This window comes from Phocoena phocoena, chromosome 3 (assembly GCF_963924675.1).
Source record: "Phocoena phocoena chromosome 3, mPhoPho1.1, whole genome shotgun sequence".
Taxonomy (NCBI): Eukaryota; Metazoa; Chordata; class Mammalia; order Artiodactyla; family Phocoenidae; genus Phocoena; species Phocoena phocoena.
Window position 1 is genome coordinate 146,482,653 of NC_089221.1, and position 27,189 is coordinate 146,509,841.

Below are 27,189 nucleotides of genomic sequence, written 5' to 3' on the forward strand. Positions count from 1 at the left end.
TACATTTTGTGGGTAATTGAAGCCCTTATGTTACCTTTTACTTTGGCGTGTCATCTCCTTTTTGCATCTTTTTGAACTAAGGTAGCATAGGAAGGAATATATGTAACTAAGAATAAATGTATCAACAAGTCATGCCTAAAATAAAATATTAATGTCATTTTCATAGGAGTGCAATCTGAGATTCATCGGCAGGGACTGAACATAGTGGAAACACAATGTGTTTCATCGTATGTTTTTATACTGTTCCCGTCAATTGACTGGTTCTTTTCTTTATTACACTTGGACTACCCCATGGGTAAGGACCATATGTCGTCCTCCCTCTGTACAGAAAGCTCATTACATGTTGTCGACTGACATGTATTCTCTTTACTTCCTCCCTTCTCACACTTTCCTGATTTCCTCTTCATTGGCTTCAGAATCGAAACAGGATCTCTTTGATCCTCTCATTTAAATTTTGGGCCTAAATGGGTGATTCATTTCTCAAGTCACTCTTTTGCTTTGGGCCTTCCAGGGGAGGGCTCATGTCGGTTCTGTCGCAAGAATGGAGAAATGAAGCAGGCGAAACCCCTGCCCCCTGAAGGCTGTCTCTCTTCTCTGCCTTAGCTGAGTGCTTCTAGAAAAGAAAAGCAGGCCGGAAGGAGAAATTCTTCCCATTTTCATTTTTATTTGGGCAGGATCAGGGGGAGGGGGAGCATAGCAATGGTTTTTCCTTCCTCTTTGGAGTTTGCGTCCAATTCTTCAGCTTGTTTGAAAGCTGTTACACTTGTCTGTTCTCCCTTTGTAATAAACAACACTAGATTTTAAGTGTGTGGGGCTGTGAGAGGGACCCCAGTTTCCTCTCCTCTGGCGCTGTTACGGGGAAGGTGAGGGAAGGAGAGAATCAGATGATGATTGGAAACAATTACACAGCCCTTCCATTTTGCTAATGCTTGAGTCCAGGAGAATTTTCTCATTTAATTCTCTGAAATGAAGGGCCCCTCTGTTGGCCTTAAAGTGCAAACGAGAGGCTTTTAGTGTGTGCTTGTCTCAGAAATGGAATGCCGGCGGCTCATATTGATCCAAAGCATTGCTGTTGGGTTTTGTTCTTTTTGGTATGTGTAAGTTTTGTGATGCCAGCGATACAGAATTATGCGTGTGCAGCTTGAGGATTGCCAGTAAGTGGCATGATTATTCTACGTTGCAAGCAGAAGTGTACAAGGAAGTTCGGAGAACGCTTGCCTGAGCCTTCTTTTAGTCTCTCCACATACAAAAGGGAGTATGAAAATCTGAGGCGTATACCCCAATCATTTCAGTTTATTCCCTCCTCTCGGAACTCAGTTCTCTGGAGTTTGGTATTTCAGACAAAGGACACTTGGTTTGAATGATGCAGAGAACAGCTTCTAGTCCATTTTATTCCAGTACGCCTGGACCAAGGTGTTTTGTCAAGTGTACGTGTCAACTACTGGAGTTTCGATGTGCTCTGCTTTGGACTCAAAAACTTCCTAGGTGTGGCATCAGATCCCTATGCCTCATTACACTTAATACAGGCACATCCAATTTTATTGCACTTCACAGATACCACATTTTTTTTTTTTTTTTTAATGAATTGGAGGTTTATGGCAACCTTCTGTTGTCAGATGACGGTAAGCATTTTTTTTTAACAATAAAGTATTTAAAAATGAAGGTATGTATTTTTTTTTAGACATAATACTATTGCACACTTAATAGACTACAATGTAGTGTAAACAATACATGCACTGGGAAACCAAAACAACTTATGTGACTGGTTTTATTGTGGTATTTCACTTTGTTGTGGTGGTCTGAAGCCGAACCTGCAATATCTCTGAGGTACGCCTATAACTACAACTGAATTTGTATGTTTTATTTGGATCCTCTTATGGGCATTTTAATCCCCATTTTTGGAGGAAGAGAGGTAAAGTGACGTATTTGACATCACGCGTCCTGGCAGTAGTCAGTCGGGGATTCAGACCTAGGTCTCTGGACCCTCAATCCAGAGTTCTGCCCACTTCTCCATAACTGCCTTTAGGATCAGATGAAGCCAAGGATGGAAAGATGTGACAAGAACGGCTGCTCAGGGGAAGTGGTGAAGGTGAAGAAACACACGTGCAGTTCTCCTCCCGGACACCCTTCTTCCATCCCCTAGCTACTGCCATGTGATTTCTTCAGGGACAGCACAGGGTAATGAATAGTGAAATAACCCAACACCAGATAGGTTTCTGATTCTGAGAGGTGCCCTCGGTGTAGGCAGACAGGGCTCTCTCTCTCTGAAATCAGCAAAGACTCGTTCACTCATCTAACACTTCCTAGGATCCTACCGTGTGACAGACATTGTGCTCTGAGCTGCAGGAGACATGACTTGATGGAGATTAGGTATCTCACCCCACGCTCTCACTGTCTTCTGGGAAACAGGGAGTGAGAGGTTTGAAGGTCATGATTGCTGTCTGCTAGCCAACTGCAGTGAGACGGGTAAGCTCAGGTTATTCAACCAATTGGAGTTGAATAAATGGTTGGTTGAATTTTAAAAAATGAAAGGAGTGACTAAACTGATGACTAAATCACCGAGTTGATGAATGTTCATTATTATTTAAATCTATGATTCTAGGACTGCGATTTGTTGTTCGTTTTATTCCCCTGGTACTGTAACCTTCACTAAAACATACAAAACAACCAACCATTAAACAAACCAGCCAGCCAGGGTCTTGGAATTCCTACTTAAGGCTAGCTTAAGGGAGCTAACGAATTCAAAGGGTGGCTGCCTTCACTTTGCAGAATCTCAAAGTTGGGAATAATTGTTTGTACTCATGAGCCTGTGAGTGAAGTTGGAACAGTGCTGGCATTGGAGTCTACCGTGAAATCTTGCCTCTGTTGGAGTCACACTAGCTAACTGACCCTACGCTGGGCAAGCTGCTTAGAGTTCCTATTTTCTCATCTGTAAAATGGGGACAATGCCGTATACAGAACAGATTTTGGTAAGGGTTAAGTAGTTTCCCAATATGGTGCCCAGAACCCAGCAGGAGTTCAACATATGTTACCTAGCTCTCATACTTGGTATTCCACTCAGCCACTCCCTTTCATTCTCAATGGATTTCTAGACAAACGGTTTCTACCCTTTATTAAAATTTGACTCCTACTGCTGAGAAAACCCTGTTTGAGTATGTGACCACAGATTAGCTCAGAAAGACTGGTTAAGTAAAGATTGAAACTCATGGAGCCAGGGAATCATGTGAGTCTCCAGAGGAGACAGGGGTTGGGGTGAAGGGATTAAAGGATCTGTGTAGCATAGTACAAAAGAAAGGCAGTGGGGTCAAGGATGATATGCTCTGGAAGGGTGTGGGTGGTACTTACTGTTATAATAGGTATCCTAAGTGCTTATAAATGGACTTGAATTTCAGATGTCACTGAATTGGAACAAAATGCGGGCAAAGGATGTAAGACCCAGCTCCTGCCAGTCAAAGAGCTACCTTGACTCATTTCTCCTCTTGCATGAATTTGAAATGTTGCATGGAGCACATTGCTTTGATGAGAATCCTCCTTTAAAGACTGTCCGGATTGTCCAGTGTAGAGGCCAGCTGGTTCAGCCCCAAGCTTTTCATTGGCTTCTCCTTCCATTAGCCAGGGTTAGGAGATGGATGAGACAGTCTTCTAAGGCTGAGCTACACTCCTCTGGTGTGGCATCGTGAATGTACTCATTCTAAGCATTAGGGAACAAATCAAATTTTGGGTCACTACTCAGTTGGCCATATCTGCACCTTTATATTCCTAAAAGCACTTTCGATGGAGCTAGACTGTGGTTTAATGAGTGTGCTGGTTAGGGAGGAGGTTGGTCACAGTGGCGGTGTAAGTGATCCTGGAAAGTGCAGAGGGGTAACCGAAAGTCGAAGCACCTGTCAGGACACACTGATTATGTGTCATATATAACATAATATTGGACACACTGATTATGCCCTAAGAGCTTGCAGAGGTGTGATAATGGGCCATCTCTGCAGCCACTTCATACTATCAGAGAAATGTTGATGGGAGTCTTTTCATTACTTGCTAGTTGAGGCAGTGAAATGGGCTTCATGATTAGATCCTAACTTGATAAACCCTAAAATGAGTCTGTTATTCTCTCCAGCATTCAAAATGCATATGCTTACACATCTATATAGTACATTTAAACCCATCAGCAAGTTCGATTCTGCCTCTGAACTGTAACCCAAGTCTGTCCATTTTCCTTTTTCTCTCCTGCGACAAACTAATCAAGTTTTTATCTCCTTTCCCCTTCACTGTTATAGTAAGGAGGCAGGGTAGTTTAGTAGATGTGAAAATGGGCCCTGAGATCACATTTTCTATGTTTAAATCCCAGCTCTGCCACTTACTAGCTGTGTAATCTTAGGCGAGTTACTGAATCTCTCTGAGTTTTAGTTTCCTCATCCGTAAAATAGGTACAATGATAGACTTCTTCAAAGAGAGACTGCCTGGTAGAGAGTAAGGGCTCAATAACCATTAGACTTCTTTTTCCCCTCTATGAAAAGCCTCCTCAGTCTTCTCCTACCTTCCGCTCTAGGCCCACCCCCTACCCTCTATTAAAAATACAAAAACAAAACCTCTTTATCTCCACCCAGTAATCAAACTCCTTACCATGGGCCACAGGGCCTGATGAGACCTGGCCCCGGCCAAACTCTCATATTATGCTTCCCATTTCCTATAATCTGGCCACACTTATTTCCACGTGATTCCTCCAACACGTTGAGCACATTTCTACCCCAGGGCCTTCACATGCTGTTTCCTCTGCTTGGAATGGTTCTTCCCTGAGATCTTTCTAGGCTGTTCCCTTCTCACCCTCAGGTCTCAGCTCCAGTTCTCCGTCTCAGAAGCCTTCTTAACTACCCCGCATGGAACAGTCTTCCCTGCACCTCCAGACTCTCTTTCTCAGGTTACCCAGTTAACTGTCTTGCTGGGAGCTATTGGCATTTGCTGTAATAGCATCAACTCTCAGGGCTCTTCCCATGTCTCCTGTAATCGTGATCATTTTTGTGTACAAGAGCTCCAGGAGGACTCTCTCTCCCAATAGCCAGCCCCTGCCTTCTCTGGCTGCCCTCAGGCAGCAGGGCCTGCTTTGCCTGGGCACTGAGAGCACCTGAAGTGCCCGGGACCACCCATCCCCAAGGTCTAAATACTCCAGCTGCTTCGCCCCTGTGGCCCACACTGTCCCCAGAGCTCCCCTTCTGTGAGACTTGAAGGCTACCTGGCCTCCTTCCCTTTATGGTCCCACTTCCCTACTCCCCTTCCAGTGTTTTCTGGAACACCTCCTTATTTAATACACCTTCACCCAAACCTCATCTCAGAGTTTGCTTCTGGAAGATCCAACCTAAGACAATTATTATCTTCTTAAATTGTTTCTGATGTCCCACTAGAACAGGATATCCATGAGAATAGTGCCTGTTACAATAAATTATGTCTATATATGTTTAAGGATATAAATATATGCATTAGCCTATCAGAGCTTACAAATTATATTTATAACCAGTGTGACATTTTTGGACATAGCCACACTCACATCACTGTGTAAATTCCAACAATTACACATCAGTCTACTCTTCCTGCCATCACTATGCTTCTGAATGGCAAACACTAACTTGTTATAGGGGTTCGCTTGTAGGTTTAGTGCAGTATCATGCTTTATGTTAAATATAAAGGATATATGGCAAAGGCAATAGCTTGGTTTGGACTTTAAGTGGGTATCTAGTATAAAGTTCTGAACGTATGTTTCTTCTTTAGGATTTACTGCCTAATTATATTTTCACCCCTGTAAGATACCTGAAGAGAAAGTTTGCAGTTGCTGAGTTCTGAAATCTCTAAATAGGCTGTGTTTGTTGAGCTGGGGAGACATATTCTGGCCCTCAGGGTTCGTAAAGTGGAGATGTATGTCATGGCTGAGGCAGGCTGGAGGGGGAGTGAGGAGTGATTCTGACATTGTACTTAGGCGTGTTTCTGGGAAGGTAAGGAGAGTGAACCACGAGGAGCTGCTGAAGAATGCGCGGGGGCACAACAGTGGTAGGGTTGTAAAAGGCTTGTAACCTGATCTGGAGTATGAAGTTTGTGGGTAGTTACTGATTTCCCAGTGGGTGGAATTACTTTCCTTCATGAGGCGCTGGCTGGAGGAAGGCGGTTGTGAGAACAAACTGCTATCAGATTAGAGCTGTGTGTGGCGGTCCTCCTTCGTGGCTAGCTGATGGAACCAAGTGGCCTCTGGCATCTGCAGATGCTCCCCCTACCAAACAGAAGGAAAGCGGCCGAGCAGAGCAGCGCTGGCCCTGCTCAGCTTTGCCTGGGGAGAATGTTGGGTTTCAATTAGGGGTCTTCCCTGCTTGCCAAAAGGCTGGGGGTGGGCAGTGTGGGAGAGCAGGGCAAACCTTGGCCATCACAAGTTCCTCGCTCTCCTCCAGGAGGGTTGCGCGGAGCTGAATTCGCCTTTCAGTCAACAGGAACTTGACCAAAGCAGAACGACTTTCACTTTAAAGCCTGTGAAAAAACGAACAAGATTGAGGAGTCCATTAACCCATGCTGGTGATAACGTAAGGGGCTGGCTGTGAGTGGAGCGAAATTCCAAGCGAAGGCTGCCACAGGCCGGCTTAGATATGGGGTAACCACACCGAGGACATGACTGAGGCCCTGACACACACACCTTGTGGGTTTGTTTAACCTTTCTCCTCACAGTAAGAGAGGGATTCCCAAACGTTCTCAAGTGTCTCTGTTCTGCTGGTGGAGCCAGGATGTACCTGGGATGGAAGATCAGCAAACATTTCCCTAGTGGGGCCATAAGGTGCCAGTCTCGTCTTCATATGTTTCATGAGTGATTCTTTTGGCTCTACCTCCCTTCACCTCAGCTTCAGGGAGGAGAGGCAATGCCTTCTTTCTATGGGCATTGCTTTGTATCCAGAGTCCTCTGCAGACCCTCCCTCAGTTCTGGGATGAGGTACATGCAGATTACTGTAGGACTGGTACTGAACTGGTACCTCTCAAAAAACCACGGGGGACGATGGTGTACACCAACTACTGGAGACGGTTTGGATTTAGAATGTGGAGCAGTTACACCTTTTGTCCTCAGCTTTGGACCTCAGCTTCATTTCTGGGATGTTAATGAGAACCTTACTGTTCGTCCTGTTACATAGACGATAGCCACGTCATGTGGGAAATGGGAAGATGAAATTCTAGTCTGGATACTACAGGAGCACAGAACAGGGTCACCCAAGTCAGAGTTGGGGTGTCAGGAACATTGTCCTAGGGGATTTGGCAACTAAGGTAAGACCTAGGAGGCAGGGAGGAGTTAGTCAGGTGAAGATGGGTGGGATAAGTACATTCTGGGCAAAGAAAATAGCATGCAGAAACTCAGAAGCAGGAGAGGAGAGGCTATGGTGGAGTGATGCAGGAGGTGGAGGGTGGAGAGGTAAGGAAGGGCCTGCCCACTAAGGGCCTTCAGCTATGCCAGAGCAGCGGTCAAACTCACCCCTGGGAGACTACTGAAGCCCTTCAAGGAGGGAAGTCCCGTGGTCAGGTTTGGATTTGGGGAAGTTTCCTGCTGCTGAGATTGGGAGTGGGAGGTCAGTTTGGGAAACTTGGAACAGAGGATGCAGGAAGTTGGCTTGGGGGTGAGATGGGTTTGACTTCCTGATGGAGAAGATGTTGGGGATAGAGAGAGGGAGAAATCAAGTCTGCTTGGCTGACTGTATGCCTGAGGGTGTCTTTGCTCAGAGTGAGCAAAGAAGGAGCAGGTTTGTGGGGAAGACAGCAAGTTCAGATGTAGTTCTTAGGAGTGTTTTCCTCTGGGGCTGCGGTTGTGGCTGAGATCACAGATATATCTGTGGCCTGATGCACCTCAAGGTGGTTTTCCAAAGTGGACAAAGGATACATTTTGATCTTTCCATGGAGCTGATACTGGGGAGAAGGAGGTGACGAAAAGGACCATCTTATCTGAAGTATACCTGAGTCGTGAAGTTATTGCAAAAGCATATCACACTTCAAGAGAGCTGTGAATTCAGGCAGTGGCATCTTCTGCCATAGGATAAAAGTTTCTCGGAAAAGGAAGACTCCAGAGCCCAGAAACACTGCATTTTCCTCTCTGCAGGTCGCTTTGACAAAAGAAGACTCCTTTCTATGAAAATACAGAGTTGAGTAGCTCTGCGGGTTCCTAAGTTCCTGGTCTGAATTACAGTTTGGACTTGTCATCACTTGTTGGCCGATCTCCAGGCTTTGTGGGGCTCAGTTACCCAGGCTCTGTTAGCAGGTCTCTCACGCTCATTGCCTCTACCTATAAAGATTGATTTAAGGCTCTGCAATATTTATCTTTTAACCGTTTCTGTTTGTTTGCTTGACATTCAAGCCACAGTTTAGAAATGCTGCTTCCTGAAGCTTTACAGACTAATGTAATTTCATAGCTCCAACTACAAATGAGAAAAATTATTTCATTTCAAAACAGAGGAGCCAGATGTTTCTGAGAAATCATGGTTCACGAGAAGACAAAGTACTTTCTGCAAAGCAGGCTATGTTATTAATGGCTTCCTCAGCTCAAATCCCTCTGACTCTCAGCACGAAGAGCCCTCGTCCTGTGGGGATGCTGGTTTTGATCACCTGTAAAGTCGGTGACTTTCAGATTGATAAACCACGGCTTCTGCTGCGGTCTGGTCTGTAGCTCCCACGACCTCAGTGGTCTGTAAACAATGCAGACATGTCCACTGTCTTTCCACCTAGCAAATACATCCTTCCTCCTGCCACTTCCTTTGGACCTCTGTTTTATGGATCATAGAGTTTTGGATGGGGATTTAATAATCATTCCGTTTAACCCTTCATCTGATACTTTGAATACCTCTTCATTATCCCTGCCCAGAGACAGCTACCTACTGCTTAAATATCTCTAGGGATGGAGAACTCACTATTAGACTTTTCCATGAGAATCTACTAATTTAGCTCAATTTTAAGTAGAATGTAAAGTCCGGTGACTTCTCAAGGAGATCTTCATTAATATCTAAAGTCTTCCAACGGGCCTTTTCCCTTGCACCCACGTCTTTGTAATAAGATCTAACTGAAGTATCTCAACTAGAATACCAACAGAATGAGCTTTTTAGGAAAAACCTGGCCTTTACTATTCTATAGCTCTGTTATATGGCCAGTGACAGGTTGCCACTCCCAGGAGGTAGAGGCACCAGGGTTTTTCTTGTCTACTTAAGTCTGCCTGTTATCTCTGTTGGCTCTGCTGCTGTGATGGGCAAGCAACCCCTGGTTACATTCCCCCCCATCCCAGAATAGTGACTGGCACTTAGGGAGCCTTCAATAAGTGTAGTAGACCGACTGACTAAATGAATGAATGAGTTAATTAACTGCCTCAGTAGATTAACCCTTTGTCTACCTTTACAAACCTCCTCTCTGCAGGTCCCAGTGATCCCATTTACAGATGGAGAGGTTTTAAGTGATTTTTAATCTTGGATCACAAAAGCCTATTGCTCTAGGCTTTAAAACATTGTCTTACTATGCTTTAAACTCAAGACCAGCTTTCTTTAAGGTCTTATCAAATCTTTAGCTTCAACAGAGAACAAGAATGTTGTATCAGAGGCTAGGAGTCTAGCGGGGTAGAACCCAGCACTTTTATTCTCATTTGCCATCACCTGGACTACTGCAGTGGCACATACGCTGGTCTCTGTCTACTCTTTGGTCTTTTCTTCCTCCAGCTGCCCTACATGCTACAATGACATGAATCACCTTTAAAAAACATCTTTTGAAGACTCCCTTTGCCCAGAGAACTATGGAAGAACAAGATTTTTGTTGTGTTTTAAATTTCCTTTATTAGAATCTTTTTTATTTTACTAGCAAAAATTAACTTTTCAGAGAGGAAGACTTTACAGTTCTTACCTAACTTAAGTGAATGCACAGTTCTTATCTTCTGATGGGGTTTAATTATGACAACATCAGTGAAGGGAGTTAAGTTTCATGAAGTTGGTGAGGTCATTCATCTCCCAAAGACAAAGAGTTTACAACTTCAAATGAACTCACCTAGTTTTTCCTACAACAAGCATTTTTACACATACAGTTTCCTCTAACAAACAAAAAGTTTCAAAGTTACAAGTTAACATCTTTTAGAAGATAACTTTTAAAACAAACTTCTGCATGAAATTTGCAGGAAATTTCTTTACCCCTTTTAATAAACAGACCTGGACAAAATTTCAACGGACTAAGTATAGATTTAACTTAAATATTATGGTAATTGGTATGTAAATATTATCCAGTCTTTTTTCTTCTCTCTCTAAACAAAGAGTAATGGCTAACTCAGCACCTTGTATTCTCAGAAGTCCTTGGGCCAACCATTTCTTGAGTCCAAACAAAGTACCATTAATCCGTGGCCCATGATTCCATCTATAACATTAAGCAAAGCTGAATCAAAATTTTTGTTGCCTGTAATTTTCTGTTTCCATAGAACTATAATCTTACACCACCCATTGCATTTAAGAATTTTCCTTTTCAATGTTATCTCCTGTTATTCTACTTCCCAGAGACTATTCTACTTACCCAGGTCCATGTACTCTATTTTTATTTTTATTAAAATTTTATTTTATTTTATTTTACTATTGAAGTGTAGTTGATTTACAATGTTGTGTTCATTTCTGCTATACAGCAGAGTGACTCAGTTATACACATATATACATTCTATTTTTAATACATTCTTTTCTATTATGGTGTATCACAAGATATTGAATATAGTTTCCTGTGCTGTACAGTAGGACCTTGTTGTTTATCCATCCTATATATATAAGTGTTTACCTCTGCTAATCCCAAACTCCCACCCCATCCCTCCCCCACCCTCCTCCCCCTTGGCAACAACAAGTCTGTTCTCCATGTCTGTGAGTCTGTTTCTGTTTCATAGTTAGGTTCATTTGTGACATATTTTAGATTCCACATATAAGTGATATCATGTGGTATTTGTCTTTCTCTTTCTGACTTACTTCACTTAGTATGATAATCTCTAGTTGCATTTATTTTGCTGCAAATGGCATTATTTTATTCTTTTTTTATGACTGAGTAATATTCCACCATTGTATACGTTGCTACATCTTGGTCCATGAACTCTAAATCACGCTCTGTTCTCTAAATCCCCACTCTCCTGATGGCAATATTATTTACTCATCAGTGACCATCTCAAATGATACCTCTTCCATTCATGCCATCAAGATTTACTGAGTAGCTACCATGATCCAGGTACTGTGTTGGGCACCTGAGATTTAGTCTGGCTGTCATGAAGCTTACACTTTGGTTGGATGAATGGACATTAATTATACTAATTAGAATTTAATTACAAACTGACATTAGTGCTCTGAGAGAAGGGATGCAATTCTATCAGAGCCTATAAAGTCTTCTATGAACCTTCCAATCATAGATCATTTCTCTCTTCTGAAGCCCTCATGGTATTTTATGACTCTACGAGTCTGAATTCTTTGGTTGTGAGTGACATAAACCTAGTCTGATAAATTTAACCGAAAATAAATGTATTTGGATGATAGGGAGCAGTTTAAGAATCAGAGGAAAAGCTGGGGAACCAGTCTCCAGAGAGGGGAGATTCAGAATAGCCCTGGGAGAGGAAGCAGCAAGCCTCCCCAGGGCACTTCTGTGCAGACAGATGAGCTCCAAGAAAGATAATACCCTGTGTCTAGTGATGATGAGCACAGGCTCTGCAGTCAGACTGGATCCACCACTTACTAGCTCTGTATACTTGGGCATGTCCCTCTGTTTCCTCATCAGCAAAATGGGAGAAATAACAGTATCTACCTCCTAGACTCGAAACTTCAAACAGTGCCTGGCACATTGTAAGTGCTCAATATGTTAGCAATGTCAGCAGTAACTGTTATTAAAGTTCCCTTAAGGTTCAGATCAAGAGGTTATCCTAATTAGGGTCAGGTCCCCAACCCTGGTCCAGAGGAGGGCAGGGAGCCTTATGACAGTATCCCTAGGTTTATATCCCATAGCAGGGTGGCTCACCAGGGTGAAACCAGGGTGCTGTGCCAGAGCAGGTATAGATGCTAGGCTGACAGAACAAGAGCTGATGTCTGATTCTTCCCACCAGTATCTTATTCTGTCTTCTGCCATTGCCCTTTGTCCTGTTGCTGATCACCTCTGTCGTATTTTAAGTATCTAATGGGTGAGAACCATATATTATCTCTGTACTTCCAGAAATACAGTGCCTTCCACATCAAAGATGTTCAGCACCTACTTGTTGTATTGAATTAAAATAAAATTGGCATATATGATTCACATTTCAGCTCTAGAAGCATCTAGGTAGGGATGGCTTGAAATTTGGGGGGATTTTTTTGATCTCTCAAGGTTTGCCATTTTTAATAGAAACATAGAAAGAATGCTGTGTAGGATTTCAGAAACTTCCGGGTATTTCCTGAGACAAGCAAAGCCAAGAGAGTTACCCATCTTTGCAAAGGTTTTAATTTATTTAAAATGAAAGTCATGGTGTATGAGGGTGCAAGTGAAAAGTTGTTCATTTTTGTACTGTTTATGCCAGTGAAAAATGTCCATCAGTAGGGGTATGACTAAATGAACAAATATGTCCATAATAGAGAATACTATAAACCAGCTATAAATAATTAACGTTGATCCTTCTGTGTAATAACATAGAAGGTGCTCCAGAAAATATCGGTGAATGAAAACAATCAAGGTACAGAACAATATGTGCAGTAGAGTCCCCTTTTATAAAAAGGCAACAAAACCAAAATGACACTAAATGTTTTTGTACTGATAACATACATCTGTAAAACATATAAGAAGATCTTGAAAGATGATCATCACGGTGCGATATGTTTTACTTAAATGAAAAGCCAAATCGAAACGATACTACGTATTTTATACTGGTATACAAATACACATACATACATTTTTATATGCACATACACATACATCTATATAGAATAGAATAACTGGTTGGTTGCCTCTAGGGAGTAGGGGTTGTGGGAGGGGCCAGAACTGTGAATAATGTTCTAAGGAAATCTTACCCTAATTTTTAAAAAAATTTATTTATTTTTGGCTGCACTGGGTCTTTGTTGCTGCGCGTGGGCTTTCTCTAGTTGTGGCAAGTGGGGGCTACTCTTGGTTGTGGTGCGCGGGCTTCTCATTGCGGTGGCTTCTCTTGTTGCGGAGCATGGGCTCTAGGCGTGCGGGCCTCAGCAGTTGTGGCACATGGGCTCAGTAGTTGTGGCTCATGGGCTCTAGAGCGCGGGCTCAGTCGTTGTGGCGCACGGGCTTAGTTACTCCGCGGCATGTGGGATCTTCCCGGCCCAGGGTTCGAACCCGTGTCCCCTGCGTTGGCAGGTGGACTCTTAACCACTGCGCCACCAGGGAAGTCCCTTAACCTAATTTTTAATATTTGCATTTTTTACAAGAAGAAAATATTCATGAATTATTTATTTAATGAAATGTTATCTAAAAAATAAAAGAAGCTAAAAAACGAGGAAGCTCAGATGCCTCTGAACTGCCTTCATTGCAGAATGCCGGGACATTTTGCTTCCTGTCATCACCAAGGAACTGAAGGAGCTGCTGGAGCAGGATGAGATGCAGCACCAGGTCCAGGAGAAGAAGTACTGTGTCGAGTTACTCAACAGCATTTTGGAGGTCCTCAGCTGTCAGGATGCGGTGAGTCATCATGATGTTGTAGACGTCCTAGGGCTGAGTTAACTTCTAAAATATTGATGCTGATGAATAGCATTCGAAGTCTAAAGATAAAAGTCAATGGCTTTCTCAATGGGCCTACTTTTACAGTGACTAATTCCCTGGCTGTGAAAGACAGCTTGGGGACTAGAGTTAAGCGTGTAGCATTTTGTCACCATATTTCTTGTCGGACAGGCTTTCTCAGGGTGTAGGTATGGACATACTGCAGACTTTTTAGATTGCCTGTCCATTTACTAAAGCCCTGGTTTGCAGGGATGAGGGTAGGAAAGTTTTTCTATGTCTACATAGCCAAGAAAACCCCACTTCCCTGCTTCCTTGGCTGATTTTCCTTGGTTTTGTTTCTCCCGTTATCTCCTGCAGTGGTGAAACAGTTAAGACTCTTTGTGGATGAGCAGACTGCTCATGCCTAGACCCTTGAGATAGGTTGAGGCGTTAGGTGATGATAGAGAGATGGCTGTGGCAGTGAAGCCAATGTAATATTGGTCAACATCATTCAGAGATTAGGTAGGAATGAGACCAAAAGGAAAGTCTCAGGGGGAGTAAGTAGAGGGCTTCCAAAGGGCAGAGTCTCCAGAAGATAATGAGGGAGACAGAGTGGTGATAATGGTAAAGACTGAGAGGCAGTGATTAAACACAGGACTAGAATTCTTGAGACTTGGAAGACAGAGATAAACATTCTTGATTTGACTCAGGTTCCTTTTGCAGCCTTAAATTGTCCTTGAATAATGTCCGGGAATATCTGCCCTTATGTGGGCTGCTTTCAGAGGACTGGGTAGACCCAAACAACCAATAAATCTTTTCTAAGTATTTGTGTGACCATTCTCTCCATCCCCTCTCCTCCCTAGAAAATCCTCAGAGAAGGGCTTTCTGGATGAATGGTGTCTATGATTGACTGTATTAGAAAACTCTGCAAAACAGTATTTTTTTCCTGCTCATATCCCATAGTCAACCATTATTATCAATTTCCCTGTATGTCTGTCTCCTGTCTTGTCCTTTCCGCTCTTACCATCCTAATTAAGTTTTTCTCATCTCATTTTTAGGTAAATGAGATACATAGCTAGCTTCATTTGTTCATTCATTCATTCATTTGTACATATGATGTACCAAGTATGTGCCAGGCATTGGGTACACAAAGGCATGTCTTTTTTCTTAAGAAAATACTTATAAACATATAAATAAGCAATTGCAATATAATATAATGACTAAAATCTAGATGCATACTAGGGGTACTGGAACTACAAAGACTGTGTGTGTGTGTGTGTGTGTGTGTCTGTGCATGTGTAAGCATTTTTGTCAAGGAAGCCTTCACAAGAGAAGTGAAGCTTCAGCTGGGTGTTCAAGAGTGAATAGTTAATGATCACAGCTGCTACTTAATTTGCTGTTTCCTAGGCATTGTGCTAAATGCACTCCAAGCCTTCTTTCTGCTCACCCTGATCACTGCTAAGGATTATCATTCCCATTTTATAGATGAAAACCTGAAATTCACAGACTTAAAAGTTCAAGGCCAAACAGCAAATAAATTGTAGGGTGAAAATCGAAACCCAGGTTGGTCCAACTCCAAAGTCTGCATAATCATAGGCATTGGGGATACAAAAGCATGGTCTTTTCCCTCTCATTTTTTCCTATCCTCATCCTTTTTTGGGGGAGAGGGAGTATAATGCCCGAAAGCTTGGATATCTAAAATTCACTCTGTGAGAATGTCATGGTGATGGTGTTATTTTCATAAGCATGTTCACTAGCCAGCTATTGAACTGGTTCCACTCTGTGTTATTCTATCTTTAAAAAAATTTAGGGGAATGTTTAATCTTACTCTCACAGTGTAAAAACATGATGGTTGGCCTATTATTTCTCCAGAAACTTCCCAAAGAATGTTGCCTCTTCTTGTTGAAAAGAATTTACAGTGTTTCTTACATTTTAGTAGTGCTCACATCCGTTTTCATGGGGAAAAAAATCCTAGATGCTTGGGACTACACTAGTGGACCCTGGTTTGAGGAACAGACTTATAATGTGTTCTGCCAATTTCCTAATTTGGGTAGAGGAATGGCCCCAGTACATAGTTTATTTGTTAAGCAGCGATGCTAGGCTCTGCCTGTCCCATGGGAGTGGCCCCCTAGAATTCTATGCTGGCAGGTTGTCATCACTTTGCACATTGGGTGACACCAGACCCTGGTGAGAAGAGGCTGCTCTCTCACACACCCTGAATACTTGGGACTTCAAAGCCAAGAATAAGTGGGAGGCTCTGAGTTCCCCTTGGTGGTTTGTGGCAGCTGGACTTGAGGCGTGTGGGTGGTGCGGTGTCACTCCTCACTGCCTCCGAGCGCACTGCTGTTATAGTGACTTCTGAACGTTGGGGACTAGCCCGCCTCTTTCCCAGGATGAGCAACCGTCTTTGCTGATGAGTTGTTAAATACCGTTATTACCATTGGGTTTGGTACAATGTTGGTACAGTGTGTGAGCTTCACATCTAACTTCTCCAGCTCATGAAGATGGAAATCTCTCCTCTTCTCAAAAGCTTTTTCTTTCGCGAAGAAGATTCATTCAGCAACCGCTATAACTTTGAGTTAAACCAGAAGTTACAAAGTATCTAATCTAAATCTCTCTTATTCTAGTATATGGCAACTGTCAACTCTGCCTACACGTTACATCACCCGAGGAGCCTTTTTAAAAGTAGCTGTTGCTAAGTTCCAGTCCTAGTTGTTGTGATTTAGTTGCCTGGGGTTGGCCAGGGCATCGCAATAACATGTTCACCGGGTGATGATAATAGGCAGCCAGGGTGGAGGACCACAGTTCTAGTGCAAAAGGTCTTAAACATGATAGTACATCCCAGTGACCTGGAGGAGCTGTTAAAACAGGTTTCCGATCATTAGGTTTGGAGGATGGAGCCTGATCATTTATTTATTTATGTATTTATATTTTTAAAAATATTTATTTATTTAGGCTACACCGGGTCTTATCTGCGGCACGTGGGATCTTTGTTGCAGCATGTTTAGTTGCAGCATGTGGGCCTCTTAGTTGTGGCATGAGGACTCTTAGTTGTGGCATGCGTGTGGGATCTAGTTCCCCAACTAGAGATCTAACCCGGGCCCCCTGTATTGGGAGCACAGAGTCTTACCCTCGGGACCACCAGGGAAGTCCCCTGATCATTTATTTTTTCTAACAAGTTCCCAGATGATATGGATACTGCTGGTCCAGGGATACACTTTAAGAACCACTACTCTAATGTGACCTAATTTTTTTTTATCTTCAGTATTCACTGGAAATGGAAGAACAGTTGGGCTCATCCTCAGTTCTTTACCTTCTTAATTGAAGGGCCCTTTCCAGTCTATAAAACTTTGCATCTTCCAATGTGGCATTTAATAAACCATAAAACGGCAGAGTCTTCAAACACATTCATTTGTACTCATCAATTCATTTTTATGCAGTAGTGGGGACATCGCCTGTACAAAGATCTGACTTTGAAAATCCAAACCATCAGGTGTGCTGTTGGTTTCTTCAGGCACTAACTCTTCAAAATTGGAAATTTCGGAGAAAAATTCAAAAGGCTCCCAGGGTAAACGTCCTGGATTTTTCTTCTGGTTGTTTGGATCCTCTCTGTTGATAACAACATAGCCATCTATTTTTTTTACTGACTTTTTCTTGGCACCATGGGATAGTTGATCTCTCCAGCCCAAGAATGGACTATACCTACCTGAACCATTGCCCAAGGGCGGAACCACGTGTAGAAATTTAGCAATTACAATGCAGTATGCCAAGCTTCCTTCTGGGGGGTATCGTGTGTTTGGGGGTTGGGAAAGAATGCTTGTCTTCAATAGATTGTCATCGTTTGGGTAATTACAGCACAGCAGGCCTGGCATGTGGAAGCTATGTTTTCCTGTTATCACCGTATTCATTAACCCTGGGTGGCATATGACTCAGGGAGGGATGTCCACCTAAGCCTGGATGTTGATATTTTGGTAATGATAGTGTTAAATCCCCTCACTCAGCTTGCTTGCCGTTGCACTTAACATAGGAAAGGGACAGGCTCAGGTGCAGGATGAAAGGCCTTCTGCCTGTATTAACTCCTTTTCTCCCCCTCACTGAGAGCAAGTTTAATTGTCAACTTAGGTTACTTTGAAAGGTGGTTTCACACTGGCTTTGTTCTGTGCCTTGCTGGCTGCCAAGCAACTCATAAAATTTAATTTTGCGCCAGACCCGGAGAGAGTTGGCTTGCCCCCCCTCTTGAAGCAGGCTTTTTGTTTCTATGTTTCATTCCTCTGACACAGACGGGAGAGTCGTCATGTTGAACCCTGCTTAGCAATCACAGAGTGGGTAAAGGTGACTCCTGGCTCTGAAGAGAAGTTGGTGTTGGTTGTATCTGCATCACGAAGGCAGAGAATGCACAGAATCAGCTTAAAAAATAAACCCTTTGAGCCCATTGACTAGACCTGAGGGGTTTTACCGAGGCCCTCTGTTAGTCACGATTAGTTTGGGGTTTCTGGTGTTTTTATTCATCAGCTTAGACACTGGTAGAGAGGGCTTTTCCTCATGCTTTTTCTCTTGCTTGAAATTTCCTTTCCAGTTCCTGTTCTTTTTATGCAAGTAAAATCCTAAACTCCTTTTAGGTTCAGCTCAGGTAATAGTTCCTTTCTGAAATCTCACTTCTATGTCCTCTCCACACACACCCCTCCCGCACCTGCCAACCTCAAGGCAGGTTTAAGGGCTTCCTTCTCTGTGTTCATAACTATGTGTTCAGACTGATATCACAGCACTGATTGCTTTGTGTTACACTTTCCTGTGTGTGTCCCATGCCAGGCTTTGCACACAGAAGCTCAGAGAGCAAGCCTCCCTCCCCCAACTTCACAGAGCTTACACTTTCAGCCTTCCCTCTTGCCAATTCCACTTTTACTCTCCAACTCCTGCTCCATTAAAATTCTTTCAATCCCTCAGGGGCCACACTCTCTCTCTTCTGGGCTGCTGTGTGTGCTGTTTGCAGTTGTCGGAATGCATCACCTCCTCTCTTTGCCTAGCTAAATATTCAGAAGTCAGATGAAATGTCAGTCTCCCCAAGGAAGCTTTCTCTAACCCTCCTCCACACCCCTCTCTTATGGCCCATAGAGCTTATGCCTGCTCTGTCATAGCACCTGGGTTATCATCCTCTGTGGACCCATCTGCCTGTGTAATTGGGAGTGCCCTACCCTAGCCTGCCCTGCCCTGCAGCTCCCCACTTCCCCTTGCCCATCCCGCACAATGCCTATCTGTTGAAGGAACGGATAAGTGAATGAATATGACTCGTCCCAATCAATGGCAGAGACTGAATTCTCCCTTGGGTCTTCCACTCTGAGTGCTAGGAGGGTGTGCTCCTAACTCTTTCTGTCTTCCTTGGGTGTCAGGTGCAGGGGTTGAATTAGTCACACTCAGTTTATGACACTTTATCCTCATTGGTCTGTGCAAGGCCCTCTCTTGTTTCGTGTGTGTGTGTGTGTGTGTGTTTCTTACCTTTATCCCTGTCTCCTGCTTCCATTCCCCTACTTCCCTTACCTGCTATGGGCGATTTGCCTACTGTGTTGAGTACACATGTGTGAGTTTGGGTGCATGTATTTTAAAACACACAAACACATACACTCACCCTCATGTCTCTTCCTTACAGAGGAGTAGACATTGACTGCAAAAGGCCATTAGCATCTTCAGTTCTGTTAGGGTCCCCATGGGCGGGGAAGGGACTGAGGCGCGCACAGGGAGTAGTCTGCTGAGAGGGTGTTCTCCGTCTAGCGCCACCCCTGACCTACCGTGTGTGATAGAAGCAGACCCTGCCAGTCTGTGCTTGGGTGCCTACCTCTGAAATTCTAGGTTCTCTGAGAATCCCAGGCAGCCTGCATGATGCAGGCTTGAAGAGAGGCTGATGCTGCCTCTTTGCATTATCATTTAGTTTCCAGGATCAATACCACACTGCAAAAACAGCAGGGTTTTCCTCTAACCTATCTGCTCCCTTGTATATCATATAAAGGGTAGGGAGACAAGGCTTGCTGAAATTCTTTTGTCTGTGGTGCATTCCAAACAGAGGACAGCCAAGTAAGTCCTAAACTTAAAGTTGAAATAGATGAGAATGCTGTACCTTGTGCTGTGTCCAGGGCCATTTCTTTTACCCATTGCTCTTCCTCTGCAACCGTGGTGTTAGACGTGCCCTTCCTAGGCCAATGGAATGACATTACGATGTCATGGACGGTGACATACAGGATACTTTCTCTCCTGGCACCTTTTAGCCTGCAGAGTGCTTTCTCATACATCACAGTTGTTTGTTTCTGGCAACCCCATGGCAAGATTAGCTTTATCAGCCCCATTTTACTGGTGAGGAAGCCGAGCCTCAGAGAGAGACTTGGTGACATTCCTAACTAAGGTCAGAGAATTAGTAAAAGGCTGAGCCTGCAGGGAATCACCTCATCTCACTCTGAAGCCAGTCTTTCACATACCACAGTGCCTTCCATTACTTCATTTATACTCTGCCATGTAAGAGCCCTTTACCAGCATTATTTCCCTGGTGGAGGTAAGAGCACAAGCTTTGGAGTTAGGCTACATTCATGTATCCATCCCACAGAATAACGTAGAAAGCACCATGTGTACTACACTACATGCTAGAGCTATAGGGGTGAGCAGAGCTGGGGTGCGTCCTAGCTCTGCTTTTTATTAGCTGGGGAACCTTGGGAAGTCGTGTAATCTCTTGGTAAAAAGGTGGTTGTTCTTTCTCTGGGTGTGTCAGGGTTACAGGAAACAAGAACATCTGTGAAAGCATGCAGCCCTGTATTTGGCATATAATCCATACCCGATACATGTGGTTTTGCCTCTTCCTTCACTATTCCCCTTCCCTCCTATGCTCCTTCCACTGTTCCAGGATGCTTCTGAAACATCCCTGTAATTCTTTTAAGAACAGTTAAGGGCCAAGTGGTCTCCTGGAAGAATGGCAAACAGGTTCTGAGCCTGGGGAGGACTTGGTACCCCGTTAGCCCTGGCGGCAGCCAGATGCTTTGGAGGCGTCATGGGAGGCTTGCCAAGAAGCAGCAGGTACTGCTGCTGGAGCAGTGCCATCGCCTGCAGGGCATCTGGACCTCATAAGGTTTCCTGGACGGACTGGAGAAAAGTGTCATCCTGCTGTTTCAGGGGCTCCTTTGGGTTATTCCGGTACTCGGGGGCTCAGGGTAACCACTGTATAATGGGGTGGTGTGCTGGAGCTGGCTCATCCCAGCTCATGAGAACCAAGTTTTAAATTTTTAGGAATTTTGTGAGTTATTTGTTAGATAACAGCCATTATTAAAATTTTATATAGATATCTATAACTAATAAACTATATTGAAATCAAAGGTAGTAAATACATACTCAAAAGTATCACTTCCTAATTATCTTACCATATTTTATTCTTATCTGTGTGCTTGAGGTTATTTACATTGTTGTGTCTGTATGGTAGAAATACATACAGATATTTAATATTATAGATATTAATATTTAATGCTCTGCTGCAGCCCGTTTCTTCCCAGTTGTGTTCAGTGATGTCACAGTGGTAGCTTGAAATCAACCATGAAGGAAGTACTCTTACCAGAAAATTGACAAACACTTAATATCCAGACTTGTATTTTCTTCCCTTCCTGGAGAGACAGTTGATAAACATTTACCAGCATACCACTGTCTGGGACTCAAAGGAATTGCCCCAAATGAGAAAAACCCACAGGCACAGGGGAGCTGCCTGTGCACTTCCGTTCTCCCCAGTGACCCTGGATCTGCTGCTTCTAAAGGTTCTCATGAGACTGGGCAATGAGAAGATGCTCCAGGGATGTAGCAATTTAAAGACAAACTAAACCCCCAACCTAGAGCAGAGATAAAGAAATGTGTTTCATTTCCCGTGACAGTTCTTACTGATTGGCAATGGCTTCTTTCCTAGTAGTGTGGAGAACCTTGAAGACTCGTGTGGGCCAGGGAGAACGAGAGCCCAGATTCCTGCATAAGTGAAGGTTGGGGATGATGACTCTGGTGCCATGGATCTGCTATGCCTAAACTAGATGTCTGATCCATACAGCTGTGGGAAAGTCACATTTGACAGGGAGATTATTATCTTTCACCTCAGTAGCTTTGGGCCTTTGGGCCTTACATAGGGTTTAAAGATGATAAAAAGCTCATATTCAATTAGGCAGACACCTCAGTTATCATTGTTACAGGAAGAACCACCAATGGATACTGAACGTGATGGGCAAAAGTATGATGAGAAACAGGGTATCTGCATAGTCTCAAAGTATCCTCCCAAAGTATCCACTTATCAATGACACAAGGAAGGATAGTAACTTTACAGTGGAGAAACCTGACAGACACCACCTTAACCAAGGGATGAAAGGGAGCATCACCAGGAAGGGCACACATCAGCATCACGTGCCTCCTGAGAAAGGTACTGAGAAGGACACGACACTGTTCTTCTGGGGAATCCTGCCAGAAATACACAGCCTCAGTCCAATAATGAGAAGACATTCAACGATCCCCAACCGAGGGATATTCTACAAAATAACAGATGAGTACTCTTAAAAACTTGAGGTCATGAAAGATGAGGAAATACCGAGGCAGTGTCACAGATTGGTGGGGACTTAGGAAACACGGCAACTAAATTCACAGTGGGATTCTGAATTAGGTCATGAACCAGAAAATGGCGTGAGAAGGACAATTGGCAAAATTAGAATAAGGTCTGCCATTTAGTTAATAGTATTGTACTGGTACAAATGTCCTGCTTTGATAGTTGTGCTCTGATTATACTAACATTAGGATGTTAACACTAAGGGAAGCTGGATGAAGGATGCATAGGAATTTTCGGTACTGTTCTTTGCAACTTTTCTGTAGGTCTAACTCTTTTTTTTAAATTAAGCTTATTTTTGAAGCATTTCAGGAATGATTGCTCACTTCCAAAGAATGCATTTTGAGGATGAGCAGTTCCCCAAAGTACACCTGTTCCGGTGTGAAGGGCTGCTGATAGATAAGGAGTTTTCTCTGCTTTTTCAGTCAAAACAACAAAACCCACAGACAAATCACTAGCCTCAGTAGAGGATTCCACTCTGTTAACTGCCTCAATCTGTCTGGAGGTGATTGGAACCTCCGACTAAATGAGCAATTGTGTAATTACTTGACTAAGCCGACATCAGCGTGCACTAACCCAGAACCAGGCTCTGGGGACCGGGAACATGGAGTATTGCAACCTTTCCTGGTCTCGAGGACCTCGCAGGCTACAGCATTCACTTGGGCTGTTTGACAACCCTGTTCATGCGGTAGATAATTCCTAGGCCAGCGTTTGGGACATGAATGTCACCTGATCTTTGTTTGGCAGGCTTGGTAAGTGGGTGGTTTGGTATAACTTACTGGATGGTCTTTGGGTCGTTTATTCTCAGGGGAGTCACCTGGAAAATTAGAAGACAGTTTTTTGTTGATGGTTGACGAGAACTCCTCCCAATAAAATGAATAATCCAACACCTTCTGCTCCATCAGCACCAACTAGAAATACTTCTGAAGGTCTTCTTCAGTATTCCTCTATTGGCCATGACCAAAGTTTAAAAGAGTTTTCCTGCAGCCAAATCCACTACGTCCTCTCGGCACTCCCTCCCGACGGCTTCCCAGGGCCAGGATGAGGGTCAGGCAAGTGAGGCACTTGCCTGGGGGTGGAGGCAAAGTATAAGTGGGCACCAGAAATTCAGTAATCAAGAAAAAGAATATTTCAGTGCGATATTTTAAAAAATCAGTATTTTAAGATTTTGTTCGTCATGCATTTTTTGCATTAATTTATATATTTTTTTAAAATGTAGCATTAAATTTTATTTGTTTTGACTAATGAGTTTCTTGACACTCCTGAAATTTTGCCTCCTGGGCAAGCGCCTTGATCACCTTACCCTCTCACCTCAGTCCTGGCTCTGTATGGAGGCTTCAGTCAACACCAGCAGCCTGCGATGGCAAAGCTAGACTCTGACCCATGAATGGGCAAGCTGGCAGCTTGCAAGAGTGGAGAAGGTACCTTTCCATTCACCCCTGTTCACAAGACTGTGGAGTGTGCTGTGAAGATCAGTGTCTGTAGGGAACCCTTGCATAAAAACACAAATTGTACACTAAACCTTCACTGGACCAGCCACTTGTTTTCCAAAAATCATTTCTTGCGTAATGTTTGAATTAAATCTCCTGTTCACAGTTGGGAGGCATGAGTTAAAAGCCCGCTCAGCAGCAGAAAAATATAGCTACATTTGGTCCAGGTTACAGTTACTGAGGGAACTATACCTTTGATTTGCTCAACTGGTATAAACGTAAATCCTTAAGTGAAATGTGTTAAGTGAGGAAACAAGTGCTCTCTTTCTGAAGATGCTTCTGATCCACAGCTCTGTCTATAGAGCCCCAGCTGTCATAGGCAATCTGGGGGCAGCAACCATGACTACACTAGGGACGTTTCCAGAAAACCACCCAAGAGTTCTAGAATGGACATTTTGTCAGGGCGATTTTCGATGATATTAGTCTTAGAGATAAACACAGTTGATTTAGCAGCCAAGGTTAGAAAAGACAACGTCTAATTCCAGCAAAATTTCTCCAAGCAACATAGCATGCTGAAGTTGTCTTTCACTCTTTATTTATTATCTTTTCCTTTACCTGGGATACAAACTCAACTTAGCTTTTCTCTGCAACCACATTTCCTACTGCTTTCAGTGGCACTCTGGGTTCTGGGGAGACCCCTCTTCCTCTCCCACTAAGCCTTCCTGCTCCTTGCTCTCTCTTTGTCATTTACCTGTTTCCTCCATCTGAAAAGCATTTTTTTCCTTCCTTCTTCTTGTCCTGAGGGCCTCCAGTTGGTGGTTCACAGCCGGAATCTAGCCCACAGATGTGTTTTGATTGGCTTGCCAAATTATTTACTAAAAACCACAGTCCCACCACTTCCTGTTGTTTCCTAAGTGTCTGTTCCCATGCATTTGTTTCTGTCTCAGCCTTGTAAGTATCTCAGCTGTGACTCCTGAAAGCCAAACCTTGCCCTTCCTGATAGGCCCAACCCAAGTCCCCTCGCATTAAGAAATCATCCCCGGGCTTCCCTGGTGGCGCAGTGGTTGAGAGTCCGCCTGCCGATGTAGGGGACACGGGTTTGTGCCCCGGTCCGGGAAGACCCCACGTGTCGCGGAGCGGCTGGGCCTGTGAGCCATGGCCGTTGAGCCTGCGCGTCCGGAGCCTGTGCTCCACGATGCAAGAGGCCACAACAGGGAGAGGCCCACATACCGCCAAAAAAAAAAGAAAGAAAGAAATTAGCCCCGATTCTTTTCGCCCTACCTTAGTCACTTTCCCTCCTGCATGCCGACAACTTCTGGCTTATCATAGAATTTAGCACTTAATTGTGTGCAGTGTTATGTTTGTTATTGTCATATTGGACTGTCATATTGGACTGTCAATAGGACTTCAACATGTTGAAGCAGGACGAGCACTTTTTTTGTTATTTCTCTTTTCTATGAAGGTGATGTCTTTCCACCTCACTAAACATTAACTGAGTGCCTACTGTCTGTCAGGCACCGTTCTAGGCATGGGGGCGGGGGGCAAAGGTGCTTAAGACAAAATGCTCCCTCATTTACAACTACCTCTGAGACCTATTTCCCAGTACTCCTAGCTCCAGTCCGTGGTCTGTTCATTTTGGGGGGCACACTTGCCCTGCACCTTTCTCCATGGTTAGCACTCCTCCTACTGCCACCATGAACTTTCTCTGAATATCCAGATCAGAGCTATTTTGAAGCCTGGGTTAATTCTCCTTATCTCTGACCCCCCAGCCCATTTCGAAGACATGTATTTACCCCAGTCTTCTAGAATTTTGACATAGACTACCATTTACTGCAAGTGCTCTTATGTGGGTGTCCTATAGCTGGTTTACAGACTCTCCATGGATAGGGCTGATTCGGTCTTATATTTTTTTTCTATATTTGTACATTGCCTGGGCATAGTGCCCAATTCTGAGCAGATACTCAATAATTTTTGTGGTTTGGTTGATCCTCCTATCTTCAATGAGTCTACTTTCTAGAAATACATGCTGACACTAATTTTATTTTTTATACTCAGAAGAACCTAACGAGAAAGGTAAATCTGCTGCTGTTGCATTAAAACCTCAGATAAAAAGCAGGTACTAACTTGGAGTATTGTTGTGCTCCCAAAGTTATACATCAGTTTAGAATTCAGCATGCATTTTCCCACAGAAATAATGCAGAAGAATAATGGTGGTCAAATTTCCAGGCCAGCCTGTTTGAGCATGTTTAACCTATAGTGTAACTGAACTCTGGACAGAGGGTAGAGGCTCATATTTACGTGTCCATATTACATGAAAAGGTGGTAGGTACTTCACCTTACCTGACTCTCATCACATTTTGCTCACCTTTGAAGTGTCTTTTAAGCCTCATGGATGCAGGGACTGCATCTGTATTGTTCACTGCCATATCCTAACATAGCACCTGGTACAGACTGTGCAGTCGGAAATACCTGTTGGTTTTCATTGAGTTAAATTCTAGTTGAAAGATTATGAACTTTGGAGACACATAGACCGTGGATTCAAATCCCAGCTTCACCACTAGCTAGCTGTGTGATCTTGGGGAAGCTGTATGTCCTCCCTGAGCCTCAGCTTCATATTTTGTTAGCCATGGCTACCGTGTTGATACTCAATATGTGTTTCTTCTTTCCTTCCCTCTTGCCCTGAATTAATCCCTCAAAAAGTATTTGATTAATTCATTAATGATGCCTGCTTTCCATGCTGCATTGGTTGAGGTGGTGGTGACAGGGAGGTGATATTTGATATCAGAACCCGAAACAGTTTTTGAGACCATGTGAGTTCTATATCCAGCTCTAGTTCTGACAGTGTATGTGATCTGAGGCAGGTCACTCAAGTATATCTGTGAAAGAGTGATGATGGATTTCAGTTATTTTCAAGCTTTCCCACCTAAGTATCTCTAATTTCAGGTGAATGAATATAAACTCTCAATGTTCTGGGGATCTTGCCCAAAGGTTGAATTTACTTGAATTCAGTCTCGTGTCTTATCTTAATTACTCATGCATACCTTATTTTCTAATTCATGATAGATTAATGTTTTAAAAGTATTACTGTTATTTGTGAGTCACCCATAGATGAATGTTTGCTATAAGCCAGATGCTTTGTCAAGGACCTTATATACAGAAATCAACTCTTACCATAATCTTGTGAGTAAGCTGTTATCATGCCCCTGTTACTGATGAGCAAACAGCAAATTAGCAGCAGAGCCAGAATTCAGTCTGTCTAAATCTAAACGTTTCCCCTACACCTCCTCAAGGGGTAAGTAAAAACAGACTTCCCTTGACCACCAAGTATATTAATAAAAATGCTATGCCATGTTAACTGGAAAAAGCAGAACACAAATTGTCTGCAAGCTGCAGAGGGATTTCTTAGGCATGAGAGCTTGAAGGCATCATAGAAGAAGGATTTAGATATGTTTCAGGGCTGGATTATGGGTATATTATGTCACT

The 27,189-nt window shown here is 43.4% G+C and overlaps 1 protein-coding gene across 1 annotated transcript in view; it reads left to right on the forward strand.

The window, feature by feature from the left end:
* DOCK2 (dedicator of cytokinesis 2) overlaps nucleotides 1–27,189 on the forward strand; it is a 425,761-nt gene that overhangs the window by 150,771 nt on the left and 247,801 nt on the right. The window contains exon 27 of the mRNA XM_065873738.1: nucleotides 13,514–13,659. Within this exon, the coding sequence (XP_065729810.1) occupies nucleotides 13,514–13,659 (146 nt within the window). The remainder of the gene's footprint in view (nucleotides 1–13,513; nucleotides 13,660–27,189) is intronic.